Source organism: Lottia gigantea (genome assembly GCF_000327385.1).
Source record: "Lottia gigantea unplaced genomic scaffold LOTGIsca_87, whole genome shotgun sequence".
NCBI classification, from domain to species: Eukaryota; Metazoa; Mollusca; class Gastropoda; family Lottiidae; genus Lottia; species Lottia gigantea.
The window spans coordinates 239,652-254,925 of NW_008710867.1; the positions used below are offsets into that span (position 1 = coordinate 239,652).

Below are 15,274 nucleotides of genomic sequence, written 5' to 3' on the forward strand. Positions count from 1 at the left end.
CAGGATATTGCAGATACATTGTAATGCAAATTGAAACAATCAAATAATTTTTAGCATCCATACAAATGTCAAGAAAAATTTATTTCTGCAGTGTTTAATTTGTACGAATATACTTCAAGCTATTTACATTGTATTTTCAACTTTAGTCTGGTAACAAATTTGTTTATTCTGAATTTTTTCTGTTTTTCAGGTTTTTGTTAGACTGAGAAACCTAAAACTTTTTACCAAATTGATTTATGAAGAGAAGTAAGAAAGTTATAGTTGATTTAGAATTTTACGCGTCATAATATTGTATATTGCTTATATAGCCATTTTGAGAAATTGAGTATAAAAGTAGAATGGTTCTCATTGGCTTATGAATGAATATATTTGTATGATTTTTGGACAGGATAATCCAGATACATTGTAATGCAAATTGAAACAATGAAATAATTTAAAGCTTCCATGCAGACGTCAAAAAAAAATTATTTCTGCAGTGTTTAATTTGGACGAATATACTTCAAGCTATTCACATTGTATTTTCAACTTTAGTCTGGTAACACATTTGTTTATTCTGAATTTTTTCTGTTTTTCAGGTTTTTGTTAGACCGAGAAACCTAAAACTTTTTACCAAATTGATTTATGAAGAGAAGTAAGAAAGTTATAGTTGATTTAGAATTTTACGCGTCATAATATTGTATATTGCTTATATAGCCATTTTGAGAAATTGAGTATAAAAGTAAAATGGTTCTCACTGGCTAATGAATGAATATATTTGTATGATTTTTGGACAGGATATTGCAGATACATTGTAATGCAGATTGAAACAATCAAATAATTTTTAGCATCCATACAAATGTCAAAAAAAATTTATTTCTGCAGTGTTTAATTTGGACAAATATACTTCAAGCTATTCACATTGTATTTTCAACTTTAGTCAGGTAACAAATTTGTTTATTCTGAATTTTTTCTGTTTTTCAGGTTTTTGTTAGACTGAGAAACCTAAAACTTTTTACCAAATTGATTTATGAAGAGAAGTAAGAAAGTTATAGTTGATTTAGAATTTTACGCGTCATAATATTGTATATTGCTTATATAGCCATTTTGAGAAATTGAGTATAAAAGTAAAATGGTTCTCATTGGCTTATGAATGAATATATTTGTATGATTTTTGGACAGGATATTACACATACATTGTAATGCAAATTGAAACAATCAAATAATTTTTAGCATCCATACAAATGTCAAAAAAAATTTATTTCTGCAGTGTTTATTTGTACGAATATACTTCAAGCTATTTACATTGTATTTTCAACTTTAATCAGGTAACAAATTTGTTTATTCTAAATTTTTTCTGTTTTTCAGGTTTTTGTTAGACTGAGAAACCTAAAACTTTTTACCAAATTGATTTATGAAGAGAAGTAAGAAAGTTATAGTTGATTTAGAATTTTACGCGTCATAATATTGTATATTGCTTATATAGCCATTTTGAGAAATTGAGTATAAAAGTAAAATGGTTCTCATTGGCTTATGAATGAATATATTTGTATGATATTTGGACAGGATATTGCAGATACATTGTAATGCAAATTGAAACAATCAAATAATTTTTAGCATCCATACAAATGTCAAGAAAAATTTATTTCTGCAGTGTTTAATTTGTACAATATACTTCAAGCTATTTACATTGTATTTTCAACTTTAGTCTGGTAACAAATTTGTTTATTCTGAATTTTTTCTGTTTTTCAGGTTTTTGTTAGACTGAGAAACCTAAAACTTTTTACCAAATTGATTTATGAAGAGAAGTAAGAAAGTTATAGTTGATTTAGAATTTTACGCGTCATAATATTGTATATTGCTTATATAGCCATTTTGAGAAATTGAGTATAAAAGTAAAATGGTTCTCATTGGCTTATGAATGAATATATTTGTATGATTTTTGGACAGGATATTCCAGATACATTGTAATGCAAATTGAAACAATCAAATAATTTTAAGCTTCCATGCAGACGTCAAAAAAAAATTATTTCTGCAGTGTTTAATTTGGACGAATATACTTCAAGCTATTTACATTGTATTTTCTTCGATGCTTATTTTAAGACTATTGTTTACTTTAAATTAAGATTTTAATATTTCAAATTGTAATTTTTTCAGGGTTTGGGAAATAGGAATAGTATGTAAGATCTGTAATGTTACTTGGCAAAGATAATTATGTTAGAAGATTGAGTCAAAAACAGTTAAAAACTATGTCTCAACAGAATTGTCAAGGGGGCTCAGACAATTCTTTCTCTATGTAAAATGATTCAGACAAACATGATTAAATGGGACAGCCAAAGCACGACCAGCTCTATTCCTTAGGAGATTTTGCACAAACACAACACACATTACAATATTTATTCTTTAATCATACATTTATTCACTGAAAAAATGAACACGTTTCTGCCCATAAATTTTCCACTAGAGCGTTAAAGAGGATATTTTGTCTGTCCACGGATATGTCTCCATTTCTCATGTGGCTGGTTCTCTTGTCCTCGAATCCTCGTCAGCTGAAATGATGCACTGCAAACAACTAAACCAAAGTTCCGCTACACCACAATTCTAACATTAAAATAGCAAATTTCAGCTATTCGCTACAATTTAGCTCATGACAACCATCTGATATTTTGTAATTCTGGTCCCTGATGATGTTTTAGTCCTTTATTCAGTCTCAAAGGAAGTTATAAAGCTGGCATTTGTGTTTTAAATCAGAAATTTGAAAAATTCGTGACAAAGTCAGCCATTTTGTTTACACCGGAAGTCACGTGTTAGAATACTGCAATAAATAGCTTTGTTTGACAACCAAGACTACCGTTTCGTCGTTTTACTACCGACTAATTTGCGTTGTGAGTTGTCTCCCTTAGAACATGATCATCCAGACACTTACTTTACAAATGTGCAGTTTTGATAATCAAGACTAGATGTAAACAAACAAAATGGCTGACTTCTTCACGAATTTTTCAAATTTCTCATTTAAAACGCAAATGCTGGCGTTATGACTTCGTTTGAGAGTGAATGAAGGGCCTACGCATCATCACGGTCCATAATTCCAAATGATCAGACAGTTATCATGAGCTGAATTGTAGCGAATAGCGGAAAATTGCCATTTTAATGTTAAAATGTGCCTTTTGTGCATAAAATTTCTAAAGAGTTTGTGTTTTACTTTTCTTGATAATTATATTTATTCAAATCTTTTTCAGGTGATTCTGATATTAAAAATATGCCAACAGATACAACTGAATCTAAATCTGTAATTGTAATGTAATGAATAAAAATGTGTTACAACTTTCACTCTTTTGTCTGATTTGCTTTGTTTATAATAACACTTTATAGAGTGCTACCTTGAAGCTCTGGAGTCTGCACTTTGCTTTGGCTGGCTAGGAAGACAGAAGGGGTATATACGCTTCCCTTCAGGAACATGATTAAATGGAGTGGCCAAAGCAGGGTCAGCTTCATACCTTGGGGACTTTTGCACAAACATAACACACTTTACAATATTTATTCTTTAATCCAAAGTCAGACTGTTATTTGAAAACAACAGATTACAATTATTCACACAAAAGATAAAACGTTTCTGTCCATAGACAATAAATTTTCCAATAAAATGTTACGTCCATTCCTCACGTGGTGGCTAGGTGGTTCCCTTGTCCTCGAGTCTTCGTCAGTTGAAATGCACTACAAACAACAAAGTTCCGCTAATTATAAAATTAAAATGGCAATTTCCCGCTTTTCGCTACATTCTAGCTTATGTCAGCTGTCTGGTCTTTTGGAATTCTTGTCTCTGGTGATGGATTAGCCCTTCATTCACGCTCAAACGAAGTTATAAGGCTGGTTTTCACGTTTTAAATCAGAAATTTGAAAAATTCGTGACAAAGTCAGCCATTTTGTTTACACCGGAAGTCACGTGTTAAGAGCAGTGCAATAATTCACTTTGTTTGACAACCAAGTCTACCTCGTGCGTCTTTTTACTACCGACAAATGTGCCGTTGTAATATGGAGTTCTCTCCCTTAGACCATGTTTTGATTTGCTCGGATAACACTAATAAATAACTAGTAGCGCTGGTGTGTTTTGTTTTGGGAATAGCGTGTTTGCTTCGATGTTTTAAACCAAATTATTTATTTTTTTGTTTTTCAGGGACTCTAACACATCAAATCAAGCAATAATCAACGCCCTAGACCCCTCGTAAATACGAATTTGGCTTTGAATGACGGGTAGGGTAGCGAAACACGTAGGCGTGGTCAGTTTTGAAAGGTAGGAAAAAGCAGACTCCAAATACATGATTATCCAGACATCTTTACTCACGAAACCTGCAGTTTTGATAATCAAGACTAGATGTAAACAAACAAAATGGCTGACTTCGTCACGAATTTTTCAAATTTCTGATTTAAAACGTAAATTCCAGCGTTATAATTTCGTCAGAGAGTGAACGGAGGGCTTACCCATCACCGGGGACTAGAATTGCAAAAGATCAAACAGTTGTCATGAGCTGAATTGCAGTGAATGGCGGAAATTTGCCATTTTAATGTTAGAATTATGCGGTAAGGGAATGTTGGGTCCTTGTTTAAGTAACCTTTTGGTACCAGAGTGTGTCTTTTGTGCTTCACATTTCATTTTACATTTCTTTTAATCTTTTTCAGGTCATTCTGATATTAATAGAGATATGCCAACAGATACAACTGAATCTAAATCTTCAATTGTAATGTAATGAATAAAAATGTGTTACAATTTTAACTCATATGTCTTATTTGCTTTGTTTATAATAACACTTTATAGAGTGCTACTTTTAAGCTCTGGAGTCTGCATTTTGCTTTGGCAGGCTAGAAAGACAGAAAGGGTTTGTGCTCCCCTTCAGGAACTTTTGTGCTACCCCCTATGGCTATGTCTGTCCTTTTGGAGTGCCTCAACATAGTAATATTCAGTTTCTATGTATCTTAGGGTTGGGGTGCCGAGTATGAGCCACAGAATTGTCAAAGGGGGCTCTGACAAACATGATTAAATGGGGCGGCCAATGCAGGGTCAGCTTCATATCTTGGGGGCTTTTGTGCAAACACAACACACATTTCAATATTTAATCTTTAATCTTTACAGATTACACTTATTCACACAATAAAGAACACTTTTCTGTCTATAGACAACAAATTTTCCAATAAAACGTTAAGGAGCAAGTTGAGTCTGTCCATAGATATATATGCATGTGTCCATAAGAATAAATTTTCCACTAAACGGAGCATATAGTCCTTTAACTGCGACTGTATCTTCGTCCATTTCTCACGTGGCGGCGTAGGTGGTTCTCTTGTCCTCAAATCAAGTCAGTTGAAATGTTGCACTCCAAACTACAAAAACAAAGTTCCGCTACACCATAATTCAAACATTAAAATGGCAAATTTCCGCCATTCACTGCATTTCAGCACATGACAACTGTTTGATATTTTGAAATTCTGGTCCCCAGTAATGAGTCGGCCCTTCTTTCACTCTCAGACGAAGTTATAACGCTGGCATTTACGTTTTAAATCAGAAATTTGAAAAATTCGTGACAAAGTCAGCCATTTTGTTTTCACCGGAAGTCACGTGTTAAAATATGCAATAATTGACTTTGTTTGACAATCAAGTCTACTCGGCGCATCTTTTTACTACCGACTTTTATGTTATGAGTTGTCCCCCTTTGAAAGGATTATCCAGACACTTATACCCATGAAACCTGCAGATTTGATAATCAAGACTAGATGGACTCACTCCACTAAAACATTTTATGCAAATGATTGTATAGGAATGTAGTCCAGGCTATTTTTAGAAATCTTCTTTCTCTCTCCCTTTTGGGGTTTTTGCCTGCCTATTTTTGGGTAAAATTTGGTCTAGATTTGGAATTTGATGTCTGAAATTGCATTATCTTTCAGATTTGGTGAGATGATGAGAGACTTAAAGGCGGAAGGCTAATTCTAAAAATAGTCGTTTTGTGAAGTGCCAAACTCTAGCGGATGAGTATAACCGGTAGTAGTCTACTTTCAATTTTAGTAGCTCAAAATTTTCATGGTCATCATATAATGAATTTTTTAGGAGACATTGAGAATTGGTCAGGCTTTCATTCGACATATTGGAAAGCTTTCAACGAGATTTCTGGAAAAAGTTATAGAAGGTTGAATTTCGTGTTTTAACATGGGAAGAGATGGCAAATGAATTAGTGGAGTGAGTCCAGATGTAAACAATCAAAATGGCCGACTTCATCACGAATTTTTCAAATTTCTGATATAACACGTAAATGCCAGCGTTTTAACATCGTCAGAGAATGAACGGAGGGCTTACCCATCACCGGGGTCCAAAATTCCAAAAGATCAAACAGTTGTCAGAGTTGAAATGCAGTGAATGGCGGAAATTTGCCATTTTAATGTTAGAATTATGGGGTAGCTTAATGTTACGTCCATATTTAAGTAACCTTTTGGTACCAGAATGTGTCTTTTGTGCTTCACATTTCTAAGGAGTTTTTATTTTAATTTTCTTGATACTTACATTTCTTTAAATCTTTTTCAGGTGATTCTGATATTACTAGAACTATGCCAACAGACACGACTGAATCTAAATCTGTAATTGTAATGTAATGAATACAAATGTGTTACAACTTTCACTCTTTTGTCTGATTTGCTTTGTTTATAATAACACTTTATAGAGTTCTACCTTGAAGCTCTGGAGTCTGCATTTTGCTTTGGCAAGCTAGAAAGACAGAAAGGGTATGTGCTACCCTTCAGGAACTTTTGTGCTACACCCTATGGCTATGTCTGTCCTTTTGGGGTGCCCCAACAAAGTAATAGAGTAATATGTGGGTATCTATGTATCCTAGGGTTGGAGTGCCTAGTATTAGCCACAGAATTGTCAAAGGGGGCACGGACAAACATGATTAAATGGAGCGCCCAAAGCAGGGTCCGCTTCATATCTTGGGGGCTATTGCACAAAAATAACACACATTACAATATTTATTCTTTAATCCAAAGTCAGACTGTTATTTGAAAACAACAGATTACACTTATTCACACAAAAGATAACACGTTTCTGTCCATAGACAATAAATTTTCCAATAAAACGTTACAAAGCACCCTTGTATCTTCGTCAATTTCTCACGTGGTGGCGTAGGTGGTTCCCTTGTCCTCGAATCTTCGTCAGTTGAAATGTTGCACTACAAACAACAAAGTTCCGCTACCCCATAATTATAACATTAAAATGGCAAATTTCCGCTATTCGCTACATTCTAGCTCATGTCAACTGTCTGGTCTTTTGGAATTCTTGTCTCTGATGATGGATTAGTCCTTCATTCACGCTCAAACGAAGTTATAAGGCTGGTATTTACGTTTTAAATCAGAAATTTGAAAAATTCGTGACAAAGTCAGCCATTTTGTTTACACCGGAAGTCACGTGTTAAGAGCAGTGCAATAATTCACTTTGTTTGACAACCAAGTCTACTTGGTGCGTCTTTTTATTACCGACAAATGTGCCGTTGTAATATGGAGTTCTCTCCCTTAGACCATGTTTTGATTTGCTCGGATAACACTAATAAATAACAAGTAGCGCTGGTGTGTTTTGTTTTGGGAATAGCGTGTTTGCTTCGATGTTTTAAACCATATTATTTATTTTTTTGTTTTTCAGGGACTCTAACACATCAAATCAAGTAATAATCAACGCCCTAGACCCCTCGTAAATACGAATTGGGCTTTGAATGACGGGTAGGGTAGCGAAACACTTGGGCGTTGAAAGGTAGGAAAAAGCAGACTCCAAATACATGATTATCCAGACATCTTTACTCACGAAACCTGCAGTTTTGGTAATCAAGACTAGATGTAAACAAACAAAATGGCTGACTTCGTCACGAATTTTTCAAATTTCTGATTCAAAACGTAAATTCCAGCGTTATAACTTCGTCAGAGAGTGAACGGAGGGCTTACCCATCACCGGGGACCAGAATTGCAAAAGATCAAACAGTTTTCATGAGCTGAATTGCAGTGAATGGCGGAAATTTGCCATTTTAATGTTAGAATTATGCGGTAAGGGAATGTTGGGTCCTTATTTAAGTAACCTTTTGGTACCAGAGTGTGTCTTTTGTGCTTCACATTTCATTTTACATTTCTTTTAATCTTTTTCAGGTGATTCTGATATTAATAGAGATATGCCAACAGATACAACTGAATCTAAATCTTCAATTGTAATGTAATGAATAAAAATGTGTTACAATTTTAACTCATATGTCTTATTTGCTTTGTTTATAATAACACTTTATAGAGTGCTACTTTTAAGCTCTGGAGTCTGCATTTTGCTTTGGCAGGCTAGAAAGACAGAAAGGGTTTGTGCTCCCCTTCAGGAACTTTTGTGCTACCCCCTATGGCTATGTCTGTCATTTGGAGTGCCTCAACATAGTAATATTCAGTTTCTATGTATCTTAGGGTTGGGGTGCCGAGTATGAGCCACAGAATTGTCAAAGGGGGCTCTGACAAACATGATTAAATGGGGCGGCCAAAGCAGGGTCAGCTTCATATCTTGGGGGCTTTTGTGCAAACACAACACAAATTTCAATATTTATTTATTTTTTTATCTTTACAGATTACACTTATTCTCAAAATAAAGAACACTTTTCTGTCTATAGACAACAAATTTTCCAATAAAACGTTAAGGAGGAAGTTGAGTCTGTCCATAGATATATATGCATGTGTTCCTAAGAATAAATTTTTCACTAAACGGAGCATATTATCCTATGACTGTGACTGTATCTTCGTCCATTTCTCACGTGGCGGCGTAGGTGGTTCTCTTGTTCTCAAATCTTCGTCAGTTGAAATGTTGCACTCCAAACAACAAAAACAAAGTTCCGCTACCCCATAATTCTAACATTAAAATGGCAAATTTCAGCTATTCGCTACATTTGAGCTCATGACAACTGTCTGGTATTTTGGAATTCTGGTCCCTGGTGATGAGTCAGCCCTTTATTCACGCTCAAACGAAGTTATAACGCTGACATTTACGTTTTAAATCAGAAATTTGACAAATTCGTGACAAAGTCAACCATTTTGTTTACACCGGAAGTCACGTGTTAGAATAATGCAATAATTTACTTTGTTTGACAATCAAGTCTACTATGCACGTCTTTTTACTACCGACTTTGACGTTATGAGTTGTCTCCCTTTGGAGGGATTATCCAGACACTTATACCCATGAAACCTGCAGCTTTGATAATCAAGACTTGATGTAAACAAACAAAATGGCCGACTTCATCACGAATTTTTCAAATTTCTGATTTAAAACGTAAATGCCAGCGTTTTAACTTCGTTTGAGAGTGAATGAAAGGATTACCAATCCCCAGGGACCAGAATTCCAAAATATCAGACAGTTGTCATGAGCTGAAATGCAGTGAATGGCGGAAATTTGCCATTTTAATGTTAGAATTATGGGGTAGCGGAACTTTGTTTTTGTAGTTTAGAGTGCAACCTTTCAACTGACGAAGATTCGAGGACAAGAAAAGCACTCATATTAGTCATCATCGCTGAGAAATGGACGAGGATACAGTCGAAGTGCCTTTTAGTAAAAAATATCTATATATATATCTATGGATAGACAGTGTTCTGTAACGTTTTATTGGAGAATTAATATCTAAGGACAATAACGTGTTCTATTTTGTGTGAATAAATGTAATCTGTAGTTTTCAAATGTTAGTCTGACTTTGGATTAAAGAATAAATTTTGAAATGTGTGTTGTGTTTGTGCAAAAGCCCCCCAGACAGGGAGGTCTTTGTCTGAATCATTTTACACAGGGAAAGAATTTTTTGAGCCCCCTTTGACAATTCTGTGGTTAGTACTCGGCACCCAACACTAGGATACATAGAAACCCACATATAAATAGCCTCCCATATATCCAAAACTTTAGAAAAGGGATTGCAATAGCTGCCTTTTAGTATAATTACAAGAACAAAAGATATGTGGTTATATATTGTATCTACATATACTTGACATATTGATCACATGACAAACCAAAATGTAGGACATAATTCTATGAAAAATACTTTACAAAACTGCCAAACTAAATATGGTCTAAGGGGGGTAACTACATTTAATCAAATCATTTCCAAACAACAGTTAACTATAATAATATAATAGTAATATAAAAACGGATTTATTTAAATTACTTTGCATTTTATTTATGTAGGAGTTGACGCTTACAATTATGTTATTATGTGTCTTGAAGATTGGTATTGGCATATTATATGGGAAATTTATTACAAATACAATCTAATTAATGTTACACACTTACCTTCAAATTTTCTTCATACCTTGTGGTCTTGAACTCGCATAGCTGGACGACGATGGCGGACGAACGCGTTTATCGATTGAGCCATCGCACTTGACTGAATACTGCTTGTCGACTTAAAGATTATATGGATTGATTTTATAGAAAAAGAGATTAGAAAATGCGGACTGGTTGTTCTAAGAGACTGGATATCTGAGTCTACTCGGGCTAGGTCAACTGGTGAACACTATGCACGTGCTTTTCGCGGTAGCTCAGTCGGTTAAACTGTTGATCTCTCATGTCTATTTTATGGTCGTGGGTTCGAATCCCGGAGTGAGAATTGAATTGTTGTGATCTATAGAAGAACTTTACTTATTAAACCGCATCCACTTTAGGCCCATGAAGACGACCAACACAAAACAAAATTAAAATTGGGTCGGCTTTCGTCAGTAAAATTGTCTTTCTCCTTGGAGAGAGGGTCGGGATGAGATATATTGAATATAAAGCGTAATGATCTGAAATAAATGCACAAAAGCGTCCAGGACTGGGACTCTGATGAACAACAACATAGACCGCAATCGTGGTGGATGAGCGGTCTAAGTAGTTAGTACAGACTACGATGTTAGGGTCGAGAGTTCGATCCCAGGTATTATCTTACAGATTTTTATAGAATTTAAAAGTATATATAGACTTAATTTTCAATCGGTTCTAACGTCCTCGGTGGCCAAGTCGGTACGGTGGTAGGATAACCCTCTGGAAGGTAAAGGATGCTTGTTCAATCCTCATTGCTGATCTGCTGGGTTTTTCTTCTATTAAAACACGAGGTTACGGTTATATTGGATAAATACTTCTATAAATTGTCTGACTGGGTGGCTCAGTGGTAGAGCGTTGGTCTGATAATTACGAGACGTGTGTTGAATCCTTTGGCGGACTCTAGGTTGAATATTGAGTAACTAATTTTACACTATTTAAAACTTGAGGTTACAGTTATAATGGATAAAAATTCAAGGTTTGTGTTCGACTGGATGGCTCAGTGGTAGAGCGTCGGGAGAACACGGTTGCAATAACGTCATCCATAGTAAGGACTAACATCCTCTAGAAACTTAGGTGGGTTCGAACCCCACGGGGAAATCTAGTTGTGAAAGATTTTCCATAGTGGGCACTCAAAACCACTAGAATCTGCTTTGGACGTAAAAAATACTTTAAAACCGAAAGTTGGGTTTGAGTGGGAATCGAACCCGGGACGTTTGAACGATAGAAAAATGTAGGGAGGGACGAACAACTCTACGACCACGGCCAAAATAGGTGGGATTTAAACAGGCGTTCGTAAGTAATATTTAAAGTTCAAAGTCACAACCTACTATAGTAGTAAAATAGTAAGTATCTTCCTCTCTCCTTTTAGAATCTTGGAGGGACCCGGGCACCAGTTTGCCCCTCGGCTCCCCTCCTTGTCTCTCGTTCTTCAGCTTTGCCCCTCGTTCTATTGGTAGTGTCTTGCCTGCGGCAGGCCCAACGTGTCAACTGACATCTTACCTCTAGAGAACTCAGGTCTCTCATATTAGAATGAGAGAGAGAACATGAGACAGTGGCTAAAAGCCTCTGGAGATTTACCTGGGCTCGAACCCTCGCCGTCGAAACAGAGTTCTAGCCCAAGTCCACCATCCATCCATCTAGGCCATAGAGACCCGTTAGCAAACCACGAAATTTAAGCTCTTTTAAATGATTGTGAATCATTTATAAGATCAAAATAGAGAACTCTTCATCATCGAGATTCGATCCAGATTCGTCAGGGTCTCTAGCAGCCTCTCTAACCTCAGGGCTACGGCGGACACAGCAATCTCTTCAGAAATTAATCATTTTATATGTGAACTTTTATAATGAAATTGTCAAAATTGTTTGCTAGCGTCCCCGGCAGAGGTTCGAACCTTATCTGATCATTTGCCGACCGAGCACTTTAACCACTGTGCTATCGAGACCACGAGGAAACATTGCAAATTTATCTATATAACCCTAAAACCATTCGAGTAAAGGTAACATCAAAATGAACTATGGTACCACATCCAGCTTTCGAACCCACTATGGATTACACCAAGACCTACCACTCTACCTACTGAGCCACGGTGACAGACGAGATCAGATGTTATTTTGTCTATATAATTAAAGCCTTTATTAAATATATAATAAAAATATTCTCGCGGTGGGAAGCGAACCCTTCAACTTAAAATCCAGCTGATACACTAGCTCTCCAATCGACTGAGCCACAGTGACATGCACGTTCGATGGTCAGATGACTAAACTAATATCTTGATCTTAGTTCTATACAAGGTAATATAGCTTTCTCTTTTGATTTAGACTTTAAATCTTAGCAATCTTTCAGCCAAGTGCGATGGCTCAGCCGGTTAATGTGTTCGTTCGTCTTTCATCATTGCGATGTGGGTTCGAGTCCACAAGAAGTCGACAAATGAAACAAGGTAAGTAAAAAAATTAAATTATTCTTAATATATATTACCCATACGCGCGCACACACACAATCACCTCACTACTAACATAAAAAAAACCGCATAAACATCAAAAACAAAAACCTGACAAATAAATAAAAAACACCAACATAAAAAAAAACTGTAAAAATTACTACCACATACACAAAACAACAAGCAAATAAATAAGCGGGTTTTGCACTTTTTATTCGTGAATATTTTAAACGTTTTAAAAAAATATGAAAAATAGAGCTAAAATATTATTGCTAAAAATGACATTTTTCCAGTCAAATGTGATGGGTAGATGATTTCCAAGTAGAATGATATTTCACCTTAAACTCATTGTATTTATTGTGCCACGGCACGTAATGTACGTGCAGATTATTGAACACTTGTTAATATTAATCACTTGATGCTAATTCTTATTGTTGGTAACCTTCCAAATAAACTAAGTCTATATACAATAGTTATGTAATGTCTTCTAGTAGATAATTTGAACTCTTGACCTCTACCCTCTGACCTCCTATGCGCACGTGCAAATAACTAGACCACAGTTAATTAACGCAACAGTCGGTTCAGTCCGATGAAGCGAAACAATATGGCGACCCGGGTTCGAACCCCGTGTAAAGGGTGGTTTCCTTTTGTTAAAATGCCTTGCCATATAAGATAAAGAAATTTTATTTTTACAAATTTAGGTGACGTAAGCAGACCAGACTGAACTATTTCGATGATAAAAATGACTATACTAATGTTTCTGAATGTAAAATAAATCAAAATAGTTTTGTTGAAAAATGTCTGCTAGAAGAGAGAATTGAACTCTTGACCTCTTACCTCTGACCTCACGGGCGCACAATGCAATCAACCAGACCACAATTAATCCACGCCGAAATAACTTAGTGATACGATATGACGACCCGGGTTCGGGCCTCACGTAATAAGCAGTTTCCTTTTGTTAAAGTGGTTTGCCACATAAATCCTATTTTTACACACCTGGGTGACATAAGCAGACTAGATTAAACCATTTCGGAGATAAAAATGGATGTACTAATGATTTTATATGTATAAGAAATCAAAATAGTTATTCAGCAAAATGTAAGCTTGGGGAGACTTGAACTCTTGACCTCTCACCTCTGTCCTGTGAGCACGTGCAACTAACAAGACCACAGTTAATTAACATCCCAGCGACTATGTCGGATTGTGTCTGATGAAACAATATGGCGACCCGGGTTCAAACCCCATGAAAAGGATGGTTTCCTTTTGTTAAAATGCCTTGCCATATAAGATAAAGAAAGCTTATTTTTACAAATTTAGGTGCCGTAAGCAGGCGAGGCTGAACCATTTCGATGATAAAAATGGCTGTGCTAATGTTCTTGAATGTAAAATAAATCAAAATAATTTTGTAACAAAATGTCTACTAGAAGAAAGAAATTAAACTAGACCTCTCATCACGTTTGCACATTAGGTTACACAGGCGAGTTGTCGAAGTTGAACGATAGACCGTCGCGGGATCGCACCCTACGTGCGGTAGGGCTTACTTTTGTTAAAATGGCGTGACATATAAGATTAAGAAAGCTTATTTTTACAAATTTGGGAGATGCTACTAGACAAGACTGAGACATTTCGAAGATAAAAAATGGCTGTACTAATGTTTTTCAATGTAAAATAAATCCAAATTGTTTTGTAGCAAAATGTCAGCCTGAAGAGTCTTGAACTCTTGACCCCCTACCTCTGACCTCTTGTAGGCACGTGCAAACAACTAGACCACAGTTAATTACCCAAGGGCAGATTATCTAGCGAGGAATATTAATGCTGCAGACAACAAATAAGTAGCTCTTTTTTCACACAAACACCGGGGGAGACATGCCTCCATCCCTAGAATCCATTGCCAAGCATATAAAGATTCAATATTACTTACATTTTGACATCTTGAAATTCTTGTAGCTTCGAACTTTTAGATAGGTCCACAAACGAACTATAAACATGGAGATAATATGCTAGAAATATAAAAAAAAATGAGACCATTATTAATTTCTGACATTTTTATAAACAGGGGAGACAATATAACAGAAATTAAAAAAATGAGACCAATATTAACTTCTTAAATTAGCAGAAATAAAAGAAAAACTAGACCACTATTAATCTCTTAAATTTTTATAAAAAAAGGGAGATAATATACAACAAATGAAAAAAAATGAGACCATTATTAATTTCTGACATTTTTATAAACAGGGGAGGCAATATAACAGAAATTAAAAAATGAGACCAATATTAACTTCTTAAATTAGCAGAAATAAAAGAAAAACTAGACCACTATTAATTTCTTAAATTTTTATAAAAAAAAAGGGAGATAATATACAACAAATGAAAAATAAATTAGACCACTATTAATTTCTGATATTTTTTTCCTGGGTGAGGGGGGTTCTGAACTGCACTATATGCTTTAGTGTAGACCTTTAGTGTGTTATAGTCACCTTGCCCTAGTTGGCTTTTAGCCCTTTAGCCATCCTACAGATATTGGATAAATATA

The 15,274-nt window shown here is 35.3% G+C and overlaps 1 protein-coding gene across 1 annotated transcript in view; it reads left to right on the forward strand.

Annotated features, from left to right (window-relative positions):
- LOTGIDRAFT_169560 (hypothetical protein) overlaps positions 1 to 3,280 on the forward strand; it is a gene marked incomplete at both ends in the record, with an annotated part of 4,068 nt that extends 788 nt beyond the window's left edge. Inside the window, 7 exons of the mRNA XM_009067854.1 lie at positions 576 to 631; positions 917 to 920; positions 961 to 1,016; positions 1,247 to 1,304; positions 1,345 to 1,400; positions 2,134 to 2,156; positions 3,216 to 3,280. Coding sequence (XP_009066102.1) covers positions 576 to 631; positions 917 to 920; positions 961 to 1,016; positions 1,247 to 1,304; positions 1,345 to 1,400; positions 2,134 to 2,156; positions 3,216 to 3,280 — 318 coding nt within the window. The remainder of the gene's footprint in view (positions 1 to 575; positions 632 to 916; positions 921 to 960; positions 1,017 to 1,246; positions 1,305 to 1,344; positions 1,401 to 2,133; positions 2,157 to 3,215) is intronic.
- Positions 3,281 to 15,274: the final 11,994 nt, after the last annotated feature.